Source organism: Carlito syrichta, unplaced genomic scaffold, assembly GCF_000164805.1.
Source record: "Carlito syrichta isolate Samal-C Ts95f unplaced genomic scaffold, Tarsius_syrichta-2.0.1 Scaffold316491, whole genome shotgun sequence".
Taxonomy (NCBI): domain Eukaryota; kingdom Metazoa; phylum Chordata; class Mammalia; order Primates; family Tarsiidae; genus Carlito; species Carlito syrichta.
Window position 1 is genome coordinate 234,375 of NW_007260587.1, and position 27,990 is coordinate 262,364.

General features: G+C 35.2%; 1 protein-coding gene across 4 annotated transcripts in view; it reads right to left on the reverse strand.

Annotated features, from left to right (window-relative positions):
• Positions 1-316: 316 nt before the first annotated feature.
• The window catches only part of MTF2 (metal response element binding transcription factor 2), a 50,766-nt gene continuing 23,092 nt past the window's right edge, over positions 317-27,990 (reverse strand). Inside the window, exons 2-16 of one of the 4 annotated variants that reach the window (XM_021707300.1) lie at positions 26,637-26,653; positions 26,455-26,556; positions 26,272-26,353; positions 22,599-22,694; positions 21,921-22,021; positions 21,299-21,447; positions 18,752-18,847; positions 17,470-17,538; positions 16,524-16,647; positions 10,691-10,758; positions 8,662-8,832; positions 4,918-5,023; positions 4,741-4,793; positions 4,524-4,628; positions 317-2,732 (exon numbers count right to left, since the gene is read on the reverse strand). In XM_021707300.1, the coding sequence (XP_021562975.1) occupies positions 2,375-2,732; positions 4,524-4,628; positions 4,741-4,793; positions 4,918-5,023; positions 8,662-8,832; positions 10,691-10,758; positions 16,524-16,647; positions 17,470-17,538; positions 18,752-18,847; positions 21,299-21,447; positions 21,921-22,021; positions 22,599-22,674 (1,476 nt within the window). In that variant the 5' untranslated portion in view covers positions 22,675-22,694; positions 26,272-26,353; positions 26,455-26,556; positions 26,637-26,653 and the 3' untranslated portion in view covers positions 317-2,374. Of the gene's footprint in view, positions 2,733-4,523; positions 4,629-4,740; positions 4,794-4,917; positions 5,024-8,661; positions 8,833-10,690; positions 10,759-16,523; positions 16,648-17,469; positions 17,539-18,751; positions 18,848-21,298; positions 21,448-21,920; positions 22,022-22,598; positions 22,695-26,271; positions 26,354-26,454; positions 26,654-27,990 lie in introns of all 4 variants that reach the window. The other 3 variants (XM_008074570.1, XM_021707299.1, XM_021707301.1) reach the window with 3 other exon arrangements.

Here is a 27,990-nt window from a genome sequence, read left to right on the forward strand (position 1 = left end):
TGTAAGAAGAAAATATAGTTGGAAAGTCTAAATTTTTGAAGTTTGGGGACAGGGTAGATATATTGTCTTTCAAATATAAAGTGTAAAAGCTAGCTAAATGTAGTTTGGGTTTTTTTTTTTACAATTACTTAACATGAACATGTGATAGCTATTAATATTATATGGGGGAAAAGAAGAAAATGAAAACAAAGCTTTATAAAGATTAATTCAAATGAACATATTAGCAGTGGAATTAGAAAATTCCTACCTCCCTAAATAAAAGCAGTAAACTACTGCACTAGTGTGTATTTTCAAGTAAATACAAAAGCAAAACTCATTAGCTCTTTAAAAAATACACACATTTAATGTTGGTCTGTTTTAATTCTAAGTAAAGCAATTCCAAAAATACAAACTGAACATCAGAGCCATGTGAACCACCATGATAAAATAAAACAGACATTCACAATAATTACGTCTAAAGACAATTCAGCTTGATAAATCGTCTTCCAAGTACGTTAAAGAAAGAGTTTCTAAAAATACTGCTGGTGTTCAGTTAGAATTAAAGGACTTTGGGGAAAATGAAATAATATGATACAGGTGGAATGAATAAGGTTACACGGGATTTACATTTTTCATTACCCCTAGATATAAACAAACATTCAAAAATCAACACAAACTCTGTGTGTTATTCAAAATATTGCAGCTGCAGGAAAGGCAACCTTAAATTAATAGCTAGGGGAAAATCAAGTTTTGGTGGAGGTAAACAGAAGTGACAGTTTTTAATTTGCACTTTTGTAAAGCTCATTTATACCTGGCTAACCAGGAACCAAACGCAGGACCATGAAGTTCTCTGCTTCTTTTGGCTATAATGTGACAAGAAAAGATCATCTTTTGAAGATGTTTAAAGAAATAAAGCAACTTTCTTTATAAAACAGTCAAATAATCAATTAATGGAATAAATAAGTACTAACCCACATTTTTACCACTCTGTAATCACTACACTTTACATATTTTTCATTTTGGCAGCAAATTCCCCCATTTTAAGTCTAAAATTCACCTATCACTTTTAAAAGTAAAATGAATAGCCACCAAAATAAGAAAATTCTTCTGTTCACTCTTTGGCTAAAAAAGAAAAACAAAACAAAAGGAAACAGAAGACAACTCTAACACTGGTGATAAAAGAAACTGTTTTTTTTTTACATGTAAAATAAAGTTATCAATTTAAATCTTGGTACATTTTATAAAAACAAGAGGTAATGTTGTAATAAAACAGCAGTAGCCTCAGATGGCAACATACTGTTTGTTAACCCTGTGCAATAAAATACTTTGTTCATACTACACTTATTCAAACATGACTAACAGTTACTACAGACATTTCAGGAATCTTCACGGGACTCCTATAGACTTACTGTTAAAAATGAGAAACATTTACAATCATAATGTGCCATGAAAACTTGAAAACGTTAATTCTAGTAGGAGATAATGTTCAAATGATTTGAATTTGTTTTAGGTACTGAACAGCTGAGTTACAAGGACTGAAAGTGAAAAGCATTCTAAAAGCCCATGAACACTGTTGTTCACACCCTTCTTCAGAACACACTAAACTTGTCTGACATATTTCTCTTCGTACATAGCAAGCAACAGCACCCAATAAAAGCCTGAGAAGAAATGCTGCTGTGTAAATACTGCAACTATTCCTGAAAAAAGAATTATGGGATATATACTCCAAAGCTGCCCATTCCCATAATTTGTATTGCATAGGTCACATAATCACACACATATATATACACGTGTGTGTATATATATGCACATGCAAAGAATATATTAAGACGACAATGAAGTCTAGTCACAGAGCAATTTACAGGCTCAATATATTTTTTACACTTTGCTTGAAAGAAAATTTCAATATTTTACAGTCTTTCAGTAGGCATTATATACACTGCACTTTATGAAATCTAAAAGGTATTGAAATAAATTTTTTCCAACATTTTGGTAACAAAACAGACAATTTTTCTCCAAATACTTGTGCTATCTACATGATCTGTTTGCTCTGATAACCACTAATCACAAAAACTGACTCAATGGAATAATTAGAAAAATTATCTAACACCATGCATGGGTTTGAATCATTTTTAATATCCTATCCTAGAAACATTCTACAAATCGTAAGATTTAAAAAATTAAGTCTCTGTTCTGATTTTTAAAAGATATCTTTTTATGACAATATCCATAACATCGACAAGTACATGTTAAGGCTAGTATCATCCCCTTTTGTGAATTTTTTTGACTTTTTTTTTTTTTTTTAAGAAAGATAGTAAAAGCCAGACTCCTTTAGGGCTTTGAACTGTACCTACAGAAAATGTGAGTGCAGTGAACATAATGTTCAGTCCTACAGTCAGGATGCAGTTGCTCCTTCCCATTCGACAAGATACTGCACCTTTCCGTCAAGCGTCACGCGACGAGCCAAAACTCGGTATTTTTCACCACATGCTATTCTACCTGCAGCACCAAAATAACTGGTAATGGAGTTCTTTAGATGATTGAGTTGTAACTCCTGATCTGCTAAGTTATTCAGAATCTCTGTGTTTAGTTCATCAAATTGATAATCATCTTTGCCTTCATCATCCTTTACAATTTCTGAGTTCTGAGTCTGGAGTGCTCTTCTTGGAAGACGACCTCTTCTTCTCCTCAAATGTGGTATTGCAGCAGGCCAAGATCTTCCTGTACGCGTTCTTTTTCTAGAGTCAGATAATCTATGGGACAGAAAAACCCAAAACTGTCTACTAAGGTTTTAAACCATCCTATGCCCACACAATATGTTCTCTAATTTTTTGGATCACTGTACTATATACTGTATACCCTTGTTGACATAAAAATCAGCCAAGCCAAAATAAACAGACTATCACTTGCCTTCATTACCTTAAATTCCATAATTTTGGGGGGACTGAACTTTGCAGAGCTTTTCTTCCTTACCTACTAGTAAGCTTGAAAGAATAAGAACTAATTTTTTACCTAGGCAGTCAACAAAGCAAATTCTTACAAGAAACCCTACTCATATGTCAGGTACTGCCCAACAGTTTCATTATTAAAAAGAAGGGAGTTCAATCATTCATTCACTGCAACAAATATTTAATGAGTGCCAACTACACACATAACACTGTCCCATGTGTTTAAACAGTAGAACTAGGATAAAGGTTCTCTGACTGGTTCTAGGCCTAGTTAAGTAATATAATGGAACAAGTACTTGGTATCCTGAGTTTAGCTCTAACTCTATTACTTGGCCAAATTCAAATCTCTCATCTTCTGTGTTCACTTATTAAGTGAAAGAGTTGAACTAAGATAATCACTGAGGTTTTTTTCAGCACAGACATGCAAAGATTTTAGATCTTATAATAAAAGAATACAGCTTGATAGTTAAATTCAAAGACTTTACAGTCATACTGCATGAGTCTGTTTCCTCATCTGTAAAATGAGAATAACAGAACTTACAACCCAAAAATTGTTTTAAGATTAATAAGACAATGTATGTAAAACGCTTCACAAAAGTTCCTAGTAAGAGGCCAAAAACGTAACTCACTTTATTATTATTATTCAAGATTCAAAACAAATGGGTTACACTTTGCGTCCTTAACTTAGAATTTGGCATAATTTACAAAGGCAGTTTTTGAACTGGGAACAAGAATTAAACAGAAGTATAAAACTTGAAAACAGTAGCTCTGATCCAAGCAGACTAAACTCTCCATACGTACTAATATGCTGTGCTTTAAGAAAAAGTTATCCTGAAAAATCTGGGTTAAATAAAAGATTAAGCCGGGCTCGGTGGCTCAGCCTATAATCCCACGCCTTTGGGAGGCTGAGGTGAGTGGATTGCCTGAGCCCGTGGGTTCGAGACCCGCCTGGGCTTCGAGACCCGCCTGGGCAGCAAGACCTCATCTCTACAATAAATCAAAAATTCAGCCAGGCGTGTAGCACATGCCTGTAATTCCGGCTACTTGGAAGGCTGAGGCGGAAGGATCGCCGGAGCCCAGCAGGTCGAGGCTGCGGTGGCCGGGAGCGGCTGCTGCACTCCAGTCTGGGCAACCGAGTGAGACTCCAACTCAAAAAATAAATAAATAAATAAATAAAAGATTAGAGGGGAAGTCTGCTATTGACAAAAATCCTGAGTTCAAAATAATTTCACTGACAAAAGGATTTATGTGCCTAATTCAATCTTTTTTTTAAAAAATCAAATTTTCTTAAATCAAGGCTTACTCGTATAATAGAGGCATTAAAAGGCCTAACAGAAAGCACAGTCTCTAAACACTGGTATACCTCGTCTCCACACAGCAAATTTCCTAACAAATTTGAAAAATTTAATGTTTGTACCCTAAAAAGCAAAAAGATTCAAATGAATATTAACGGTGTATGAAATCTATGTATGTATTACTTCTCAAAAAGTTGAAAAGACACATTTACATCACCTTCAATTGCTGAAAAATTATTCAATCAATACTACAAAGAATCAAGAAGAACATAAAAGAAAATCAGAATATTAAAAAATCTACCCATAATGCCTGGAAATGCTAGACGAGGTAGTTTCTTTTGCACTGGAAGCACCCGTGAAGTCCACAGCTGAGGTATTAGATGAATGTGCAGTTCCCTCAGTTCTCCTAAGACAAAAGAATGTAAATGGTATAATGACTATATTACATAACAAATAGAAATACTAATTTCCCCCAAAATGAAAATACCTAGGACAGGAGAAAATAAATTTTTATTTACCCTATAGGACAAGGTAAATCCAAAGTAGGATTCTCTGAAACCAATTCCTTATCCTGGAAAATAAAAAATAAAAAACTTAAAGCATGGCTCTAAAATAATCTGGAAAAAAAAAATCAGCTCCTCAGTAATTTCATGCATTCTTCTTCTTTGAGACCATATAGTAACATATCCTCTTACCAAAGGTGGCTCAGCAGTTTTTTGAATCATTTTTCTTGTATATGGGCCAGGTGGACGACCTACAGATTTTTTCTTTCCTTTTTTTTCTATGCCATTGCTTACTTCCCTGAAATGGAAAACCATTATGTACTTAATCTCTGCATAAAGAAAACAAAAAGACAATGGCTCTATGTATGTAATTAGACATATACATATTATATTTTATATTAATGGTAACACATATTCTCTTTAATATAATTCTGAACAATATATACCACCAAAAGATTTTTTAAAACAACAACAAAAACCAGACAACTATATTGGATGGAAGATTTCAAAATTCCTATAAGTTTAATTATTTAGTTTAGGTTATTACTACTTGGGGGGATGCAATTACTACAAGGATTTACTACTAAAAATGACAATGGATTTAGCAGTTAACCTCATGAAGCCAGGATGTATCTATGTTATATGGACACAAAGGTGGTCCCTGTGCTAAGGGGTTCACAACCTAGTTAGAAAATGACAAATGTTAATAAATGGAGTAAGTGCTATGAGTAAGTTATTCAGGAAAGTTCAATTAAGAAAACAGAGAAAAGGAATACTGTATAATAGGCTAGAAAGAGGTGACCGAAGAAAACTAAGAAAAACCCTACCCTCCTGATGCCGAACTAAGGTCAGGGAATAGATATGGAAGGAGAAAGCAGGGGACGAACAGGACAAGTCAGAACTAGACCTAGAATCAAAAGTCTCAAGGACAAGATGGATAGAATATATTGTTTTTTGGAAAGATGATCAACATAATATTTATAAAGGACGCTTGGACTAAAGAAAGAACTCTCAGACTAAAAGGACCAGCCCATAGACAGGGCCCAGAAGAAACTGAGGATGCCTTTAAATAAAGCTGAATGGTGGCACTGGATGACTGGAAAGCTACTACAGATGGAAAATTCTATCAAAATCATGAGAGAAATGAAAACACTTGTGGAATTCTTTTTTTCTAATTTATAACACAGGCAACTGCTAGCAAGAGATTAGTGAAAGTGGTGGAAACAATAATTCTTTCCTATAAGAAAAGAAACAAATAGCAGCTACTTTCAAGAAAGGAAACAAATAGCATCAAATGACTATGATGCATTGTCAATGCTTTGTAATTACAGTTTTTACAATTCCATACTTTTAATTTACCCTTGAATCTCCCCTTCTGTATAACTCTCTCAGCTATCTTTGCCTTATATTTCATCAAGAAAATAGAAGCTACCAGGCAAGAACACTAGTCAATGTCCAACTGCCCAGTCTACAACAGAACTAGCATCTGTCCCACCTTCTCTTCTTCTACCACATTTCAGCAGAAGGAAATTTCTACTTCTATAAAAGGCCATTCCCACATGTAGGCTCTAGATCCCTACTCTTTTGGCTTCTCAAAGATTTTACAAATATCATCAATTAGCTCCTCTCTCTCTCCCCTACACCAATCTCTTCCTCTACACTGGATCAATCCTACAAACACACCAAAAGAGGTTCCAGTTACCTCCCACCTATTAAAACACAAAAACCATCACTTGACTAATCTCACCCTCACCTCAGCTGCCATTCCATCTGTCTTGCTTTCCTGTACAGGAAAACTTCTCAGTGGTGACCACACATATCCTTCCCACTTTCTCCCTTCTCATTCAGGATTCTTAGAGATAGTTTTTCCTACTTTCCCCTATTCCTTTGTTTTTGTTATATTGTTATTAATCTAAATTTGTTTATGTCCCTGAAATACAGGAGAAGCCCAGATTCTGCATGTAAATTGGGCAATGCTGGATTCAGTCACACTTCCATCCACCCACTCCAATCTTGCTTCTGTCTTTACTATTTACAAAAGTGATTTCTTTTGTCAAGGTCACTAAGAAATGCTGCCTTATCCAATAAATATTTTTCTCTCGTCTTAAGCCACCTCTCACTAGCATTCAACACAGTTTAATATACCCATCTTCCTTGAAACATCCCCTTCCTTTTGATATTCATGACACCTAACTTCCATGGTTTCATTCCATCTCACTGATCATTCTTTGGTCTCCTTTGCTTATTTTACCTCTTCCAAATTTATAAATGATACCAGGACATTCTCTGGGCCATATTCTCTTCTCTTTTTACTTTCTCCCTGGGTAATTTCACTCATTTTCCCATGGCTTTATAAATAAGCTTCCAAATTTGTATCACTTACCCTAACCCTTCCCTAAGAGTTCCTGACTTACACATCTAATTGTCCATATTTCGCATTATCCTTCATATATCCCTCATGAAAATCTTAAACTCAATTAGTATGAAACAAAGAATACTTCATTCACCATACCAAAATCTGTTCTTCCAATTCTTGGCAACAGATACCACCCCCACTACCCATCAGTTTGCTCAAGCTAGAACCTGGGCATTACTTGTTTTCTTCCCTTTATTTCATAAATTTAATTCACCAGCAAATCCAATTAATTCTGTCTCCAATAGATATCCTGAATCTCTTTTCTCTCCATGTGACTGTAACCACCTGTCCTTGTGCAAATACTCATAATCTATCTCTCATCTACACAACTACAAGAGTCTTAATTTTCTCCTTACATTTTTACCTCTATACTACCTAGTCTCAAGGTAGCACCCAAATAAGCACTTTATTTTTTAAGTCTCATTTTGTTGCCCAGGTTGGGGAGCAGTGGAGTACACAACTGCAGCCTCGACCTCCTGGGCTCAGGCAATCCTGCTTCAGCCTTCCAAGTAGTTGGGACTACAGGTGTGTACCACCACATCCAGCTTGCTTGCTGATTTATTTATTCGTTTGTTTGTCTAGAGATGGGATCTCTGTGTTGCCCAGGCTGGTACAGAACTCCTGGGATCAAGCAATCTTCCAGCCTCAGCCTCCCAAAGTGCTGGGATTACAGGTGTGAGCTACATCAAGCCTCAGATATGTACTTTTAAAGGGCAAGTAAATCCCTCAAAGGGCTCCCCATTATTCTCAGAAAACAACCCAACCTCCCAATGAGATCCACAAGACCCTACATATGATCAAGCCTCACCAAATCTTTTCAATACCTGATGCTACTGTCTAGCCCTCATTCATACCACATCAGCTTTCTATGAGTTCCTAGAACATGTCTCACAGCGTTTACACTTATTATGTCTGCTACCTGGAGTATTTTTCCCTTTGATTTTCCACATTGTTTTATCATTCTCATTCTTTAAGTCTTGGTTTAAATATTATCTTAAGTATTCTTCCCTTAAGCCTCCTTTTAAAAGTACAAAGACCATGTCTATCCATCCCAGAAAAGTCTACAACAGTATGCCATCCTCAATGGCACCAGCATGATCTGTAATTATTTTACTTATCATCCTTGTTCTCTACTATAATGTTAACCACATCAGGGCACAAAGAAAATCTATCTTGTTTGTCATTGTACTCCCAGCACTTAGATAATAAGGTACTGGATAAATGTGCTGAATGAATGAACGAATGAATGAATGAATGAATGAAAAGTAAATGAACAAATAAATAGGCCAGTGCTTAAGCTATTTGCCAGCAACATCAATAGGGTCTACTCTTAGAAGGTCAAAGACCTAAAATAAACAAACAAGCAAGTATCTAACATCAACTCTTTGTACTTTGTCTAAGTAAGAAATTACAGATTAAAAAAAAAGGTAACGGCCAAATATACTAATGAGACTAAATAACACACATTTTTAGTTACAAGTAAGCTAAAGAGAAAAACTAAGCCACGGATCAACTTTTACCTTGAATCAGATATAGGTTTGGATGCCTTTCTGCCTTTAATTTTAAATTCATGAGATGTTCCTTCAGGTTCTTTCTCAGCTTTGAAAGCCACATTTGGTGGCACAGGAGGAACACGAATTCGCAACCCAAACAAATGCTTCTTCTTCTTTATTTCTTTCCCAGACATAAACCTAAATTTTTAAAAAAATTAGCTAAAATTTAAAAAACTGAACACACATACATGGTAGACCCTAACTCAAAACTTTCAGATATAAGGCCTTACACATGAAAGCCCACCCAACACTACAAAAACTCCTACTCCCTTGCTTTCCTTGATTCTTATCTGCCCCAGAGCCAGTCCACACTAGGATATGATGGGGGAGAAGGGACAGTACCAGAAACGAGAAGAGGACATGTCCATCGTTTTTTGTTTTGTTTTTTTTTTGAGTTGGAGTCCCACTCAGTCACCCAGACTGGAGTGCAGTAGCCGCTCCCGGCCACCACAGCCTCAACCTGCTGGGCTCCGGCAAGCCTTCCGCCTCAGCCTTCCAAGTAGCTGGAACTACAGGTGTGCGCTACCACACCCAGCTAATTTTTTGATTTATTGCAGAGATGAGGTCTCGTCAAGTTGCCCAAATGGGTCTCGAACCCACAGCCTCAGACAATCCACTCACCTCAGCCTCCCAAGGCGCGGGATTACAGGCTGAGCCACCGAGCCCGGCTCCATCGTTCTTTTTAAACATGGCAATTAGCTTTTTAAAAGAAGAAATACAAATAAAGAATGGTATTTTTTTAGCCCCAATATGTTCTTCCATTTATGTTAGAAATATCTTTTCAAAGGCTTAGGGAAAAAAATCTATTTCAAAGTGGATTTATGAGGAGAAAAAAACCTTTAAAAAGTTTTGAATAGTATGTACTTGTCAGAAATAATAGGTGATAACAATCGAAAAGACAAATACTAGAGGCTCAGAAAATAAAAGAACAGGACTGTTTAGTGTGCCAGAACTGGAATTGGAATTAGCCTGGGGCAGAGAAGTGTCATTTCACTGTAATGTGGACTTGGGCCTCTGAAAAATATGTCCCTTAGCCCTTTCCATTAGTCTTATAGGGTCCTCAATCCCCACCACTTCCATCTACCTGAGTTCTACACTAAAGCCTGCCTGGCCACAAGAACCTCTACCAATTGTCTGGAATGTTCTTTCACTTTCTCGCAGGTTTAGAAAGGGGAGCTCCCATTTCTACCACAGCAGGAAAGAAAATGTGTATCTGGCACCCTAGTTAAAATTCAGAATTCAATGTCCACAAAATATTCTTACCAGTACAATAATTGCTCACATACCTTATAGTTTTTTGAAATGGTCTAAAGATCTAGCCACTAGTAATTATAGTATTACTTAATGAGGAAATGCTGTCAAATTTAAAACAGCAACTTGTTCCAAACAAAAATTTTATAATTCATTAATTTATTGAAGCCAGCACATACATTTATAAAATTTCTACTGCATTTAAAAATATTTTCAAGAAATGTATATACAACTGGTTAAGGGAAGATCTGAATGAGAACATATCAAACAATGTCCCTTAAGTCCTTAGAGTACTCTGCCTAGGAATATTACTCTTCTGTAAGTGAAAGCAATAACTAATCTTAAAACCACAGAAGACCTCCATTTTTTAAAAAGTTATATTCACTATAATAGTTTCCTCTGTCTTTTGAATATTCCCACCAGCTAGTAAGATTTTATTTCACTTTTAGTAGATGACATTACAGAAGTACAAGTTATTGCTAAATAAGCTTTTTCAATGAAATAGGTCAAACTCCCACTGAGATATGCCTCCCACCCAACCATTCCCAGGAAAAGGATTACTCTTCCCTTCCCCAACCCTTGAGAACAACTACTTTTCTCTGACTGAAAGAGAACAGGACACTGGAAGGTTTAAATGGTATGTACTTGTTCTATACACCAATCCCACAATTGTTAAACAATGTAATTATTCCTTATACTTACTAAATGTCTCCCTCATAGGGATACATAAAATAAGTCAACTTACATGGTCTTGTAATCATTTAATGCCTCCAGAACATGCTCATATCTTTCAGATTTTGGTGTGTCTGCCAGCTGTGAAGTATCAAAAAACAATTTAACACTCTATAATTTCATCAATTAGTAATATACAGGTGCTAGACAGAGGCAATGTGATACAGAGGGAAAAATGTACTGATTGGTAGTCAAAAGATCTAAATTCTAATTCTAGGTCCTCGCTAACTAATTACATGGCCTACAGTCATTTAACCTCTCTCAAGGCTTATTTTCTCACCTCTAAAAAGGTAAGTATAAAACCTGCACTATTTCACTACTTTACTATTCATTATATGAATCAAATAATATGTTAATGAAAGAACAACAAACTATAAAATGCACAAAAATGGGATTTTACTATTATTGTCAAATTTTTAAAAATTCTATAATCTAGGGAAATAATACATTAGAATCATTTTTAATATTTACCATAAAAGATTCCAACAGGTATCAACAGGAAGAAGTACAGGAAGTAATGAGAAACATACCTCTTTATTTCCCAATAAATATATTAGCATAAACCAATAATCTCTATAATTTTAAAAAATACTGTGAACTTAAGGACTTTTATTTTCATTAAGAATTATAGACTTCAGCCAGCCCTACATGGCTCAGTAATTTTTCATCACCACAAACCATTTTAAAATCTAAATATTCAATTCTAGAAAATATTATTTTGTTTCTGTAAGGATTTCCTCAGAGACCTTTCTGCCTCTTTTTGACTGGGGCCCACTAGTAAAAAATTCTAAATTCTAAAAGGACCATCCTGAGTGAAAGCTATAAAGACGAACCAAAAAAAAACCCCAAAAGCTTCTCAAATGTCAAAGTTGACTTTCAAAATTACAGTCAGTACATTCTTTTACCATAGGAAACTCCTAAACCTCAAAACTGCTTTAAGTGAAAGAGCAAACAAATCTGCCGAACATAACACTGGAGCTAGAAGAGACTTGTAAGTCATCTACTCCAATCTATTTTAAACAAGAGTCAACACGTATAAAAGTTCAATGAACTGCTCAAATTCACCTGGCTAGTTGGTGAGAGAGCTAAAACCTGGACCCAAGTGACAGTAAGTCCATTTATTCAATCTTCACTGAGAGCCCACTCTGTGCCAATGTGCTAAATAAGTGCTAAAAAAAAATATGAAACAGGACAGTTAGGTGCTCATTCTTCTATAGCATACCACCTCCCCCTACTATAATTTCTAAAATATCCAATGATAGAAAATTCCTATTTTAAAAGAGGAATAATAAAATCAGACTTTAAAGCTTGAATGAGACCAAGATTCAATTCAACCTTCCACAAGATTGCAATCTCTTTTAGAGTCGATATTAACTCAACTTTGGCTAAATTATTACCATTGATAAAAGCTGATTAAGACATCTTCTGAGGAGGCCCACTCCATAGGTGGGCAAAGCTTTTCACCCTGGAACTCTTCCATTCCCACAGTAACAAGACAGCTCCTCCAATATCTGAAAGCAGCTATTATGTCTAACTGTAAGATTGGGTCAAACTGTTTAACAGTTACATCACATTATTATTTCATATCAAGCTTTTTGCTAATTTTATCTTCTTTCTGCTCCCCTCCCCACTTCAACTCTGAAAGCCTATTAGATAAACTGCTACCAAATCAAGTATTCCCTTATGATACGCCTATACTGTCTCTGTTTACACCTAAAGCAGAACTTTCAACTGTTGTTAATTTGATCTTGTTTTCAGCTCGATGTTCCAGTTAATCTTTTCTCTTGATTATATCACCCTTCTTGAATTAAGGGTAGGAATGAGACTGTGGCCCTCTATTACAATCTCCCTCAAGAATGTATTCAAAGCACTAATTTTGTTACTGCTTTTCAATTAGTTACAAATCCATTTAATTTTTACTTTAACCAACTCACATTTCAATACTTTATCTGAAATCAAGTTATGCTATGTCTGTATCATTCTATACCATTTGACTAACTAGTGTTGCTAACCAGGGTATTTATCATGATTTACTCTAGTAAGAGTTTTTCCCTGTGGCTTTTTAAATCTTCACAAACCATGGATCTGAAAAACTTGCTCTACAATTTTGCTGACAACCACAAAACTGACTTTCTAATTTCTGCATCCTACTCCTCTTTTGGAAAATTACAATGAACTCTATTTTCTTTTGGTACTTACTCTTTATGGTTTCTCAGAAATTTGATCTATTATTTCAGCACTCATGACTATCTTGCATAAAACTATATTTTACGAATATAAACAGGCTAAAGGCTCCCTTTCTGTGCTTTGCAAACTAAAAATACAACTATTAAAGTGTAAATCAGTTAATTTACATTAGAAGAGTATCATAGTCCATATTTTCCATGTGACCATGAGGTATATAAAGCTTTGACAGAATAACCCTTTTTGCTCCTTTTTCTCCAGACACCAATCTCAAATTACCCTTGTAATTTCAGATTTGTATATTCCTGTACAGACATAAATGCTATTATTTATAGTATAACTCTTCCCTTCAATTATCAATGTTGAATTCCGTGCCACAAAGGCTTAAGTATGCCCACAGCTTAAATAATCTGTTGCTAATCTACATACTATATGTAATCCTCAAGGCCCCAAGTATTGCTGCTAATCAGATTTCTTATAATTTCCACTTAAAAGTACTAAATCACCTCTACTATACATTTTCCTTTCATATCATTTCTACAACAGTACTTTATTGAGGTTCATCTATGCTTAGCTCCCTACCTCCTTCAAAAGTGAAGTAGCACTCAATACATTCTTTTGCTATCAACCTCAGGGTTTCTAAAATTTAAGACCACAGCTAGCAGAAAAGTAGGTTATTACAGAAGCAGGACTTCATATTACTTTAGGGAATCCAAGGCAAATGATAAAATGCAGATTACAAAAAGGACTGATATCTCATTTTAAACTCCCCAAAATAATCTAGTACAATAGTGAGACTTCATTTTAAATTTAAAAAACTTAAGAAATCTTTATTGTGGTTTCATATATTTTATTAAGTATTTTTATTATCTCAAAGAAGATATTTCAAAACAGTAGTTCCTTAAACAACTACTCTCAGTCTATATGATAATCATTAAGGAACCAGGCCATAAAGATGTACAAAACCACAAAAGGAAACACAGTATAAAACTATCATTATCAAGCCGGGCTCGGTAGCTCAGCCTGTAATCCCACGCCTTTGGGAGGCTGAGGTGAGTGGATTGCCTGAGCCCGCAGGTTCGAGACCCGCTTGGGCAGCGAGACCTCATCTCTATAATAAATCAAAAAATCAGCCAGGCGTGGTAGTGCATGCCTGTAATTCCGGCTACTTGGAAGGCTGAGGCGGAAGGATCGCCGGAGCCCAGCAGGTCGAGGCTGCGGTGGCCAGGAGCGGCCACTGCACTCCAGTCTGGGCGACCGAGTGAGACTCCAACTCAAAAAAAAAACCAAAAAAAAATAAACTATCATTATCTTCTAAAATGGTTCAAAAGTTTTAGCTTCTCTTTACAACAACAGTATACTAAATAGTCAACTAAGAAAAAAATACATGCTGCTATCTTTGTTTCATGCTTTTGTTTGTATCTATCACCACAAGCATTTAAAAGTAAACTGATAAATTAAAACCATCGAATAAGCATTATACAGCCTGGGATAAATTTTATGATCTCTTTATTATTAAAATCTCACCCTAAAATCCAATTATGCTTACAGTGTAAAGCTATAAAAAATTAATGCAGAGAATTAGAAACCTAAATTTCAATCTGTCAATAACTACAGTCTGTGAATGAGATATCTAATCTAAGAAATCTGAATATATTATTTTAATTCAGAGAAATAGCAATGGGAAATGATTAGTCAAGTGTTCTAATAATAAATTTGATGACAAAAAATGGAAATATTCTTAAATAAAACTTTTTATTTGTTCTAAAACATTATCTCAGACTACAGAAAATAAAAATATGTATCTACTGCTGAAGTGAAGTGTATCAGAAGTTCAGCTGAAGCTAAGATACCGGAAATAAACTGAACTCTTTTCTTGAAAAATATACTAAATGTGATTTTTGTTTTATAATTTCAGTCTCTTAAATAAAATTTAAACATTAAAATGTAATTTTTAATTAAACATGATAGCATTTGAGAAAAATGCAACTTGAGTTTTAATATGTATACCCAATATCTACATCAAGTAGCTACAGCAGAATATCATCATGTGAAACATAAAATGTACAGATGTATCTACATATGAAGTGCTAAAACAATCATAGCTGGAAGGAATTTTTTTTTGAGTTGGAGTCTCACTCTGTCACCCAGACTGGAGTACAGTGACACGCTTACAGTCACCACAGCCTCAACTTGCTGGGCTCCGGCGATCCTTCCACCTCAGCCTTCCAAGTAGCTGGAACTACAGGCATGCGCTACCATGCCTGGCTAATTTTTCATTTATTGTAGAGATGAGGTCTCGCCAAGTTGCCCAGGCGGGTCTCGAACCCATGGGGGGCTCAGGCAATCCACTCACCTCAGCCTCCCAAAGCGCTGGGATTACAGGTTGAGCCACCGAGCCCGGCTGAAGGAAAAATTTTTAAATGAATGTATTACAGCATTAAAAACTAAGAGCACTATAAGAACTACTAATGCCACGTACCTTCCTCCTCTTACTACTAATCAGTTTATTTAAATATACCAAATTTACAAGTCACTCACTTTATCACAGACTTCATTTAAAAGAAAACTTAACAAAAAATAGTATAATAGTTCAATATCTAATACTCAAAACAGTATCTAATACTCAAAACAATCAACTGAATCTCAAAAATATCCTGGATTTTAAGACTTAAGTGTCTTGCAGGTAATTGTTTTATTTTTATGCAGCTAATCTACCAATTAAATAAGCATGTATTATGTTCTTCTTGATGCCTCATAAAACCTGAAAAACCTTTGATATCCTATTTGACATAAGGTTTATAATCCCCTTCATGTCTAAAAACTACAAATGCAAAAATTATTCCTAAACTTCAAATGAGTTTGCACAATTTCTACCTCAAAAAATAATGCATAGCTAAGATGTACACATTCCATATATTAAAGAACAAATTTTTTAGTCTAACCTAAAAGTAGTTAATATGTGCATTTTAATAATTCTAAATAAATGCTAAAAAGGGAATCCCTAACTATTAAATTTATTCTGGTTTCTTTCCTCTTTGTGCTACTCTATAGTTTTAAAATCTTCTTCAATAAACATGCAGTACTTTTATATTCCTTTAAAAAAGACTTTTTGTAAACCAGCATAGGTGGTTACACTTCACAAATGAGAAGCAAAATGAGATGTCAAAATGAGAAGGGATAATCTCAATTCTAGCAGCTTCACTCTATAACTCATTATTCACTATTACTGGATCCCACCACTCCTGTGAGAGATATATAAAGGAGGACCAACAAGAGAGAAAGAAAGAATGTTGGTTACATCTCTAAGTTCATAGAAAACTTAGAAGAAAAGGAGGTAGAATCATAAGTAAGATACCCAACACTAACGCTTTCTCCCTCCCTTCAATCTTTAACTACAGTGATTTTCACTTCAGAAAATGAAAGACTCAAATATCTTCCTCCTTCTACAATTTTTTCCAAAGTCAACAGGCAATGCACACACAGGAGGATGAGAAGACAACTACTGATATCCTTATCAAAGTTGTTTCTCCCTAGAACTAAAACTAAAATTCTAGTTAAATTATTTAACTTAAACATGTGTCTTAGTTGTTTTTAAGAAAAACAAAATAAAACAAAAAAGACATCAAGTAGCTAATGAAGTTAGCTCTAAGACCACCTACCTCTCCAGGATGCAATCTATCCCAGTTTTCATTAATGTATGTCATAAGCTCAAGCTCAGAATCAAAGTATTTCTTCTTGTGAATAACACTTAGGTTGTAAAGGCATAGGTGTGCTATATCTACCCTGGAATCCAAAAATAATCAAGATACACAAAAACAATGATTTTGGTTACTGTTAAGAAATCACTGTTTCTTTATAAAACCAGTAATTAAAAATTCAAAGTGAAGTATTTAGGTAGAGAGTCAATACTGTAAGTCATACTCACCATATAATAGATCATGAAAATAATTGGAAAAAAATGACTAAACATTTACTTATCCTGAAGAGCAACCGTAAACTAGAAGATATTTAAATTACTTCTTAATTCAAAGAAGGTGTGACTTTAAGAAAACATAACTGACAATCAATATTTTTTTGTTTTTACAACTACATATAAGTTACAGAATAGACCACACTTTACCAAACTTTATCTGATTCATAAGTTAAATATTATCTCTTCCTAAAATAAGTAAAGTACAACAAAAATTTGTACTTACAACAAGCACTTTATTAGAAGTCTCTAAAATTCATCAAAAAACACACAAGAACTACTATATTGAAGCAAAAATTAGCATATTTTGCTATACCTATCTCTCTTCTACTGTATGCTATTCTTAAAAGCTCAAAAAACAGGAAACATGAATAAAAATTTTGAAGGTCTAAAAGAAATCTGAAAGCTACACTTACGCCATTTCAACAATGAGGAGCCTTATTAATTTAGCAAGAAAAGTGGATAATCCTTGGTGGAAAGATAACAATAGACATGAGGCTAAGTAAAATAAAGCCAGGCATAAAGAACAAATTTTTATTTAGTATAAGAAATGCATACAGAAAGTTTCACCATGTAAATTTAGGAATAATGCTTTCTTAAAAAAAAAAACAAAAAACATAAATGTCCACGCTTACCACTGCAATGGTAGACGTTTGAGGTATTCTGGTCCAGAACTGCAGACAGAACAAATAAATGTATAAAACCTAAGGAAAACAGAAAAAGTATTATACCAAATAATCAAGAGTAAGTAATTTATCTATTTAACTAATATTCAATAAGGAAATATCCTATAGTTGATAAAATAAATGATACTCAAAAGCAAAATATAATTTGAATTATGACACTGCGATTTAGGGATTTCTTTTTAATAACAACTCATGTAATAGTTTGTATTTGGTGAGAAGGGACAACTTTTTTTTCATCATTGGAGACCTTTAAAGTTCACACACAGATTCACATACACCCAAAGTTTACTAGTAGCTTCTGTGTGCCAAGAACTGTGATGGCTGCCCCACATATATCCCTTCATTCAATGCTCAAAATAACCTGGTAAGATGAGACCACAAGAAATAAGTGGACTTTTTTTCCTTTTCTTTCTTTTTTTGAGTCAGAATCTCACTCTGTCACCCAGGCTGGAATGCAGTGGCATGTTCACAGCCACAGCAGCCCTGACCTGCTGGGCTCAGGCGATCCTCCTGCCTCAGTCCTCCAAGTAACTGGAACCACAGGCGTGCACCATCATACCCAGCAAAATTTTTTTTAAAAAATTTATAGAAGAGATGAGATGTAGCCAAGCTGCCCAGGTTGGTCTTGAACCCCTGGGCTCAGGCAATCCTGTTACCTACACCTCCCAAAGTGTTGGGATTACAGGCATGAGAAACCATGCCCAGCTGACAAGTAGACCTTTTCAAGGTCAGAAAGAAAATAAGTGGCATAAGCCAAGATTTTAGCCAAAGTTTTCTGATGCCAAATTTAGTGGTCTAACTTTAGTTTGTGTTCCTGGAGCTTACTCTGTTATTCTGTAGTCTACTGATACAGAAAACATATTAACTCTGCTTTTAGAAATTCTTTATATCTATGGTATAAATTGTGTCTACAGCAAGATCCTTTGCCCTTTTCCAATTCTCTGTCATGGGATCCCTTTGAGGTTCTTTAAGGAAGATACCAAAGACAGTATTTTAGCGCAGTGTGGGTCAATAGGAGCAAATGTAATCATTGACAATACTTAAATGCTTTCTGAAATAATATCCAAAAGTACAAAATAGGTATATTTAAAGTATATTATTCAATATTTTCCCTCTAACGTGACCCTTTTCCAAATCATTGTTAAAATTATTTTTATATATCTGAAAATGCAAACATAACCATAACTAACATGACAAAAATCAGTCAGTATAAGTTCAAATGCCCTCTCACCTGTCTCCAAACAGCATTGGCTTTTGAAGGCATTGCACACAAGCCTCATGAAACCACTGCTTGCATTTGCAGCACTGTAGCATCTTTAAATACCAGCTATAAAAAAAAGTTAATATTAAAATTCCTTTCTATAAAGTAAAACGTTTTAAATAACAAAGTGGCATAATCCAGAATACTGTTCTGGTTAAAGTATCATTTTTCTGCTATACTTAGTGTTAAATTTTTTCGTTCCCCAAAAGGTTTCTAATATCATTTCATCCCTCTTTTCTTTTTCATTCATGAAATTTTATAAGCTTTTGAAATATACACCTACTATTTCTAGTCAACAATTCCTGGCTCCTACACTACATGATCTCTGTTTAAAGCACAGGCCTGGGCTTTTTTTCCCCATCAATTCTCTAAACCCTAGTAGAGGTCAGACTCAGAGGTACCATTGTTTACCCAAATACCAAATGGCCTTAAGCAGCTTTTAGATTAAGAGCATTCCACTTTATATCTTCACTGTGTTTTTATTATTCTTGTTCATTAAGATAAAAAGGAGTGTAACAATTTAATAAACTTGGTTAGCATTATCATAAATCTAACCTAAGACACTACCAAGTATAAAGGTTTTGTGGCAAGTTAAGTCATGTTTCAGACCTGCTTGAGAGAGCTAAAGACACTACAACTGAATCATCACTTAAGGATGTCCTCTCTTTTCAGTTAGCACACAGGTTTTTTTGTTTTGTTTTGTTTTTCTAGAGATAAAGTCTTGCAATATTGCCCAGGCTGGATTCAGACTCCTGGGCTCAAGAGATTCTCCCACCCAGTCTCCCAAGCAGCTGAGACTACAGGTACACACTACCACACCCGGCTAGTACATGGTTTTGACACAGTATCTGTATTTGAAAGTAATAAAAGACCGTAATTCCAAATAGAGGTATACTTCATTTTATAGCACTTCACAGTTTTTGTTTTGTTTTTTACAGAGGGTTCGGCATTCCTGTGTTGAGCAAGTCTATCAATATCATTTTTCCAAGAGCATGTGTTCACCTTGTATGTGTGTGTGTTTTTTTGGTCACATTTTGGAAATTCTGGCAATATTTCAAACTTTCTCATTGTTATTATATCTGTTACGGTGAGCTGTGATAGGAGATCTTTGAAGTTACTACTGGAATTGTTTTGGGGCACTGCAAACCCATGTAAGATGGCAAACTTAATCCATAAATGTTATGTGCTCTGTTCCACCAACTGGCCATTCTCCATCCCTCTGGCTCTCAAGCTGTCCCACTCCAGAGGCACAACAATATTGAAATTAGGCAAATGAATAAATAACCTTACAATGGCCTCTAAGTGTTCAAGCAAAAGGAAGAGTTCCTAAATTTAAATCACAAGTTAGAAATTACTAATCTTAGTGGGGAAGGTATGTCAAAAGCCAGGACAAGTTAAAAACTAGGCCTCTTGTACCAAACAGCAGGCCACACTGTGCATGCAAAGAAAAACTTCTGGAAGAAAATTAAAAGTGCTACTCTAGGCCAGCACATTGGCTCACACCTATAATCCCACCTCTTTGAGAGGCCGAGATGGGAGAATCATTTGAGGCCAGGAGCTTGAGACCTGTCTGGGCAACATAGTGAAACCTCATCTCTACCAAAAACAAAAAATTAGCCAGGCGTGGTGGCACACACCTGTAGTCCCAGCTATTCGGGAGGTAAATGGATCACCTGAGCCCAGAGGTCAAGGCTGCCATGAGCTGTAATCGTTGTGATCATGCCACTGCACTCCAGCCTGGACAACAGGATGAGACCCCGACTCAAAATAATAATAGTAATAATAACAATTATTATTATTACAGCAGCTCATTTGCGACTACTGACATGAATTTACATCATTCCCAATTCTGTTCCTGGTTGCTGCTGATGTGAATTTACCTCATCAAGGAAGGCTGTCTTTTCGAGTTTATAATCGAATAAAAATACAAGGAATGCTAGTCAGAGCACAACTGGGGAAAATACTGGATATGTCTGCAACCTTCAGCTGTATTGTGAAAGAGGAGACAATTTAGAAAAGACCATTTCACTTGTGCTTAATGACAGAAGTTTGTGGTAATCAGCTTCGCATTTTTTAAAAATTTTCACCTGCTCTCATTATCAGGAAAAGTGAAAAATTTGCCAGTTGCAAATATGTTAAATGTGCCAGTTTCTAAATTATCAAACACATTAAATATGAAATCCAGTGAAAATAAGGACCTGCCCCTAGGCCTCTGCAGTAAATATTTTCCCTCTATAGTTTCTTTTATGAGTTATACAAATATTTACAATGCACTTTAAATTTCCAGCATAACCAGACTTGTAATAAGATTTTTAAAAATATGGATATGATCAAAAACTAGATTAGAATTTTTTTTTGGTGAAAATAATGGTAGATTTTCCCCTCTAGTTTTCTTTACTAATACTTTCATACATTTGAAATTCACTATGACTCCCACACCATAAGAAGTAAGAAAAATAGACAAGGCAAGCAGATAAACATTCCTTAAAAGGGCATTAAATTACTGTATATACTTACTCTCCAGGGCCTCCACAATAGCAGTAGCACTGCTGGACATTGGTTTTATGACCTGCATCCCACTCAAGGTCTGCCACACTATAGGGTAACGTCTGCTTCATGACTTGCAATGCTTTGGCATTTGGTCCTTTCTTAAGCGCACCACCCCTCTATATTAGAGGGAAAAAAATTATTTGAGCGAATGAAGGCTAACATTTTAAACACAATTCTATACTGTAATAATGCCTCTGGCACTTTTGAAGAAATTTCCATTCCAAATTTCTACTGCATCACAAACTAATTAGTAACCTCTATTTAATTGTCTTCTTTCAAATTATTGCACCAATCCCCATAGTGCTATCATAAAATAAGTTAAAGAATAGTTGAAAGTCACTTAAGGCAAACCCCTGAGGTCCCCTCCCACTGTGGGAGTTTTTCTGTCCTCTCAATAAATCCTGCTTCTCAAAAAAAAAAAAAAGTCACTTAAACCTTATTAGTCAAACAGCAAACAGCACCTCTTTCTACCCATTATTTCTTTCATTATTCATTTTACTCAAATAAATTCTCAATATGCACAATCATTATGTTGATAGTGTCTTACAAATTCCACTTAGGGTTTTAACCCAAAACACGCAAAATATACCTTTGTTGTTGTTGCAAAAACACACTGTCGACAAAGCCATTTTTCATCTGAATCAATCACACTGGAATCAATATGAGGTGTGTGACACAACTGATGATATCCTTAATATCAAAAAAGCATAAAGCAAAGTATGTTTTATTAATAAATATTTAAACCCAGTTTCCAGAAGGCATTTTGGTATTATCATTTTCTACACACACACACACACACACACACACACACACACACACACACACACACTTTTGTTTTGAATCAGGGTCTCATTCTTGCCCAGGCTGGAGTGCAGTGACATGGATCATGGCTAATCACAGCCTCAACTTCCTGGGCTTAGGTGATTCTTTCATCTCAGTCTCCCAAGTAGCTGGGACTATGTGCCACCACACCTAATTTTTTTCTTTTTAATTTTTTTATAGAGATGAGTTTCTCACTGTGTTGCTTGGGCTAGTCTTAAACTCCTGGACTCATGTGATCTTTCCACCTTGGCCACCCAAAATGCTGACATTACAGACATGAGCCACTGCACCCGGCCCATTTCCTACATTATATATTTACAACCAATAAATAAACTCAGGAAAATCGCTTTAAATTACCATCGTAAAGTATTTTTAGTCACCTTCAACAGGGGTATTCAGTATGTAACAAAACTTTTCCACAAGATTAAAAGAAATTAATGTTTACCTTGGCCACACTTATCACATATAACCATTTCATTGGGAGCTTCTGAATACTCTTCTTGACATATTGTACAGACCATTTCCCCACTTCCAGTGGCTCCTAAAATATTTAAAATACACATAAAAAGAGAATCATACAAAATTCCATATAATAAAACTACTCTTATGATTCAGTGGGTAGCACACATGGACAATGTTTGTTAGGTAGATCATAGTGCTTCACAAGATAAGTACTATACACAGAATGCTATCACTGCCCTGTGTTCATTCCCCTTTAATTTAATATGCCTGACTATCTACAGTCATAATTTAATTGCTTTTAGGCAGAAGGCATCATTTAAATTGCTCTCAGGAAACTTCCCTTTACTCATATCTGATATTCCCACTCTCGAGGGCGGAAAAGGGAGTGGTGGTAAGGGAAGTCTGTTAACACTAGAGCTACTCTCCAGAACACACACCCACTCATGTACATCCACTCACTTATCGCACACCACTAATATCATGGGACCAAAGGAAAAAAGCAAGGAAGATCTGTAAATGGTTCTGGATTCAGAGCATTTCCTTTTATTTAATAATTTAAAGAGGCTGAACAATTATTTAATCCCCAACTTCTAAAATCTGGAAATCTGGTGTCCAATAATGTACCCTAACAAAAAAAATCCCACTGCAACAAAAATTAGAAGTTCCATAATTATTAATTATATTTTTATCTGAACAAGTACATCATTTCTTCCTTAGACATTTTTATTCTAAAAAAATCATCACACAAAATTTAGAACATAATTTTATCACCCTAACATAACTTCATTTCCAATATCCTCTTCTTGCCTATTTCAATACAGTCAAAACCACAATACACACACTTTATTCATACACCAACAATAATAAAGCTTTATAATTTTGTGCTATGAGCGAAGCATTATGTTAGGCTCTTGACATAGTTTAATTCTAAAACTAACTTACTAGATAAATATACTATTTATAGAGAAGAATTGAGGCTCAGACAGATAAAGTAACTAACCCAAGGACCCTTAGAAAGTATCAAGACTAGGATTCAAACCCAGATGTGCCAGAATCCATGTTTTCTCCACCACGAGATGCTTCCTTTCATCAATACTATGCAATATTTCTTCTATCAAAAGCATTTTTCACACAGCCAGTTTTCAAAATTATAACTTCTAATAGCTGCATAGTATTCCATCTAGCGGAAAGAACCAAATTTATTTCATTATTCCTCTATTCTTGGACATACAGGTTACCAACTGCTTATATCTTTTTTTACTGTTTGCTTACTTGTTTTGCTCTCTTGCCCTCTCTCCCCTGTTTTGTTTACTTTCCAGTATACTTGGTAGGGCGTGGCCTCCCATAGCTTCCGGGCTTATGGCTCTGGTCAAGAGAGCAACCAGACCGAGCCTGGGAACTCTCAGAGCAAATTTATAATTCCCTTGAAAGGGAATGATAGCCTCAGCCTAGTTTAGGTGCCTAAACTGACCTCTGCTGTAACTTTGTGGACTAGTGAGGATGAAGGCAGTTCCTCTGCAAAGGAGTACTGATCCAGCAAATACTACGTATTCATCTCAAGAAACAATCCTGAGGAAGTTTGGAATTAACTTTTACTTATGAAATCAAGTACATCTTTTTTACCATCACGTTTATATAGCTTGGTGATCTTTTTACTCTAACTCCAACTAAGTCTTGACCATTTCATCTTAGAAATACCAAGTTTTTTGTTGTTAAAATAAAGTTAAGGAAACAGTTTTAAACTAGCTTTTTAACTTTTGAATTATTTCTTATGAAACCAACTGCTAGAAATGGGGCTGTTAAAAGAGTATAACTCCTTTTTTGCATTTAATGCACATGCTAAAGTAATAACCAAAATAGAAATTTATACTGCCACCAGCAATGATATATTTCTTCCTGTTGAAATTATTATACATTTTTCCTTGTGTAAACTTTTTAAAAGACTTTCATTAGATAAATAAAATTAACTTATTAAGCTATTTATATATATATATATATATTATTAGCAAGTTTCTAACAGAAAAGAAAACCTTTAAACCATTCCCCATTGAAATTTGCCGTAACACAATTTTCAGATCACCTTCTGCATTTACTTTTACAGCAACTACAAGTTTTATGTGTGCTATTTTGTGGGTGCTACAGACTTAAATGGTTCAAGTTGTAATTCTAGGGACAGTATAAGGAGCCAGTGAAAAAAGAACCACCACAAATCATCATTAAACTGACATACTGGGTGGGGCACTTGTTACACAGGATCCCTCACACAACAACTTTCTATAAACACTGGTTTACTCCTTTTCTGCCACTTTTAAAAGGAATGAAATATGAAAGAGAGGAAAGGAGGGAGGGGACAAAAAGACTTATTAAACCCAAAGGAACCTCCATAGATAAAAAGCAGAGAGAAATACATAGCTAGTGGAAGGGAACAAAAAGCAGTATGACATGTTTCAGCACCACTACAGACAAATAAGGAAAAAGGAAAAATTTTGTATGCAGGGTAATAAAATCTGCTCAATATTACTACTACTGTTCCTATCTCTTTAAATCTTATGATTCACACTTTTCTCACTGGCCTCTCAATTTCTGATTCAAAACATAATTTTAGTTCTTCAAACTGATCAGTCCCAGGAATTGTAAAGTTTCTCCAGAAAAATATTTTATTAAAGTAACAGTTACTGAGTTCTCTACCTAAGCCCTGAGTACCAACTATATAGATGGTAATTAAGAGTACTACAATTCCTTTACATTAAAATTATTTGATAAAGTTCCATTTTGCATTCAAATATAAAGCCCAATTGCTAAATACATTAGAAAGGTGTCTACCCTTTAGGGAGAAAATGTATGTTTCTTTCCTACAAAAGAGGCCATAAAACACAGGTCTTAGTGCATGCCTATTAACCCAGCAAAAGAAAAACCAAAAGTGAGGCTTTAATGAGTAACCAAAATATTCAGATTTTTAATAGAAATTCATACTTTTTATACATGAAGCACTTTGCATGAAAGAGGTACCTAGAAAAACATCTGTATTTAGCAGATCCAAAGAGCATAAAGCAATTATAGTATGCAGTAATAGAAATCATCACAAGAAATATGCCTATAACCAAACCAAAGCACACCTATATCACTTTTACTTGCACCCAAATATAGCTTCATTTTCTCATCTAAGCATTAAAAAACCACAATTAAATAATTTTAAACCATTCTTATTAGTGAATGTTTATGATTCTAAAATAGTTTGTTATGTCCTAATTTCCCAAATCATCTGGTAAATAGTATGTTTTCAATAAATATTAGCTTTCTACATTGCTTCGTACAAATATATGCAAGTGACAGTCAAATTAAATCCCAAACTATTACTTAGTTGCTAAAAACATTCCTTCAAAGTTCTCAGAAAGGTCCTAATAATAGCTTATAGATATGCATTAGTAGTGTGTCTGTCCTCTAGTCTACCTCTACCCTAAGAGTATTCCTGGTCTCCTTATGGTCTATAATATAGACTATAACTTCTTAAAAACCATGGAGATTTTAACCTCTCCTTAAGAGGAGTACTGAGTTATCTTAATACGTTGAATTCAACAGACAACACCAGAATATGACAAGTTGAAGAAAACCAAATTTCAGTATAAATCACATTCAAGAGAAATAGTAGCACCTGCCTGTTTGAATGTCCTTCCAGAGAACCCAGGATTTAGAACTGTCTTCAAATATGATGAAGCAGCTCTGTTTCAATATGTTTATCTGCAATACAGAGAAATACTTAATGATGATCTCGTAAAATTAAAAACATAAAGTTAAAAATCTACTGCAAAAACAGCCAAAGATACATTAAGGTAACTTGCCTTTTTGATAGTTCCAAGATAAAACAAGCCATCTGACCATCTAGCTAGGACATCCTGACCCTCTTCAAATTTACATGCTGGCTTTTTGGCTTTATGTCCATCCTGTAAAGACAGCTTGGTCAAGGATGTTGGGGTCTTTTGGTTTCGGCGTAAAGGAGACCGCTTGTGGACCAGTGAATTACCTGCTCCTGTAGAGTCTCTGTTTAGGGAATAAAAGACAATATATAAAGCCTACTTGTCTGTATTTATACTTACTTGCTTAATTTACACCAATAAGATAGTTTTTAAAAATCAAAATTTTCACTTATTAAAAACCTAAAATTGGCCAGGCACGGTAACTCATGCTATAATCTCAACATTTTGGGCGGTGGAGGCAGGTGAATTATTTGAGCACAGAAGTTTGGGACCAACCTGGGCAACACAGCAAAACCTCATCTCTACAAATTTTTTTTTTTTTTTTTAAATTAGTTGGGCATGGTGGCACATACCTATAGTCCCAGCTACTTGGGACTATTACCTGAGCCCAAGAGTTAAGTCTGCTGTGAGCTTTGCAAGCCACTGCACTTCAGTCTGGGAGTCCAACTCAAAACAAACAAACAAAAAACTTAAAATCAAAGAAAAATATAAAAACTACCTCAAATCACAACTCTCCAAACAAGAAAATTTAAAAGAAAATGACAGCAATTCTCACTATTTATTCACTGTCTACCCTAAGTGAGACCAAGATTGAGCAAACACTACAAGATAATATATTCAGGGCAGTTATCAAGAAAATAGTTTTATGTTGAGGTGGGCAGGCCATGGTCATGAACAAAGAATGTCTTGAATCTCATGATTAGGTTTAGATGATGCATAAAAGAGAATTGAGGCCGGGCTTGGTGGCTCAGCCTGTAATCCCACGCCTTTGAGAGGCTGAGGTGAGTGGATTGCCTGAGCCCGCAAGTTCGAGACCCGCCTAGGCAACTTGGCAAGACCTCACCTCTACAATAAATCAAAAATTAGCCGGGCGTGGTAGCGCACGTCTATAGTTCCAGCTACTTGGAAGGCTGAGGCGGAAGGATCGCCGGAGCCTAGCAGGTCGAGGCTGCGGTGGCCGGGAGCGGCCACTGCAACTCCAGTCTGGGCAACAGAGTGAGACTCCAACTCAAAAAAAAAAGTGAATTGAATTTTAATCTCTTGATTATGTCACATGCAGCAAAGATACACTAACCAGTGACTCAGGAGGTTGTTGAGTATTATTCACACTCAAAAGAAGGACAGTTATGAACCTCTCTTTACTGTTGGGAGTAGAGAGTGTATCAGAATACCTCAAATAGGCAGACAAAGTTTTTTAAAAATTGGGAACCACCAATTTCATTAAATCATATTTAAATGGAAAGCATATTTATAAGAGCAGTTACTTTAAGACAAAAAGCCCATCATCATATACTGCAAAATAATATTACAATATGTATTAGTCATTCCATAAACAGCAAAGCATACTATCATCAACTTTCTTTAAGATAATAAAGTAGTGTTTGGTGTCATTTTTCCAAT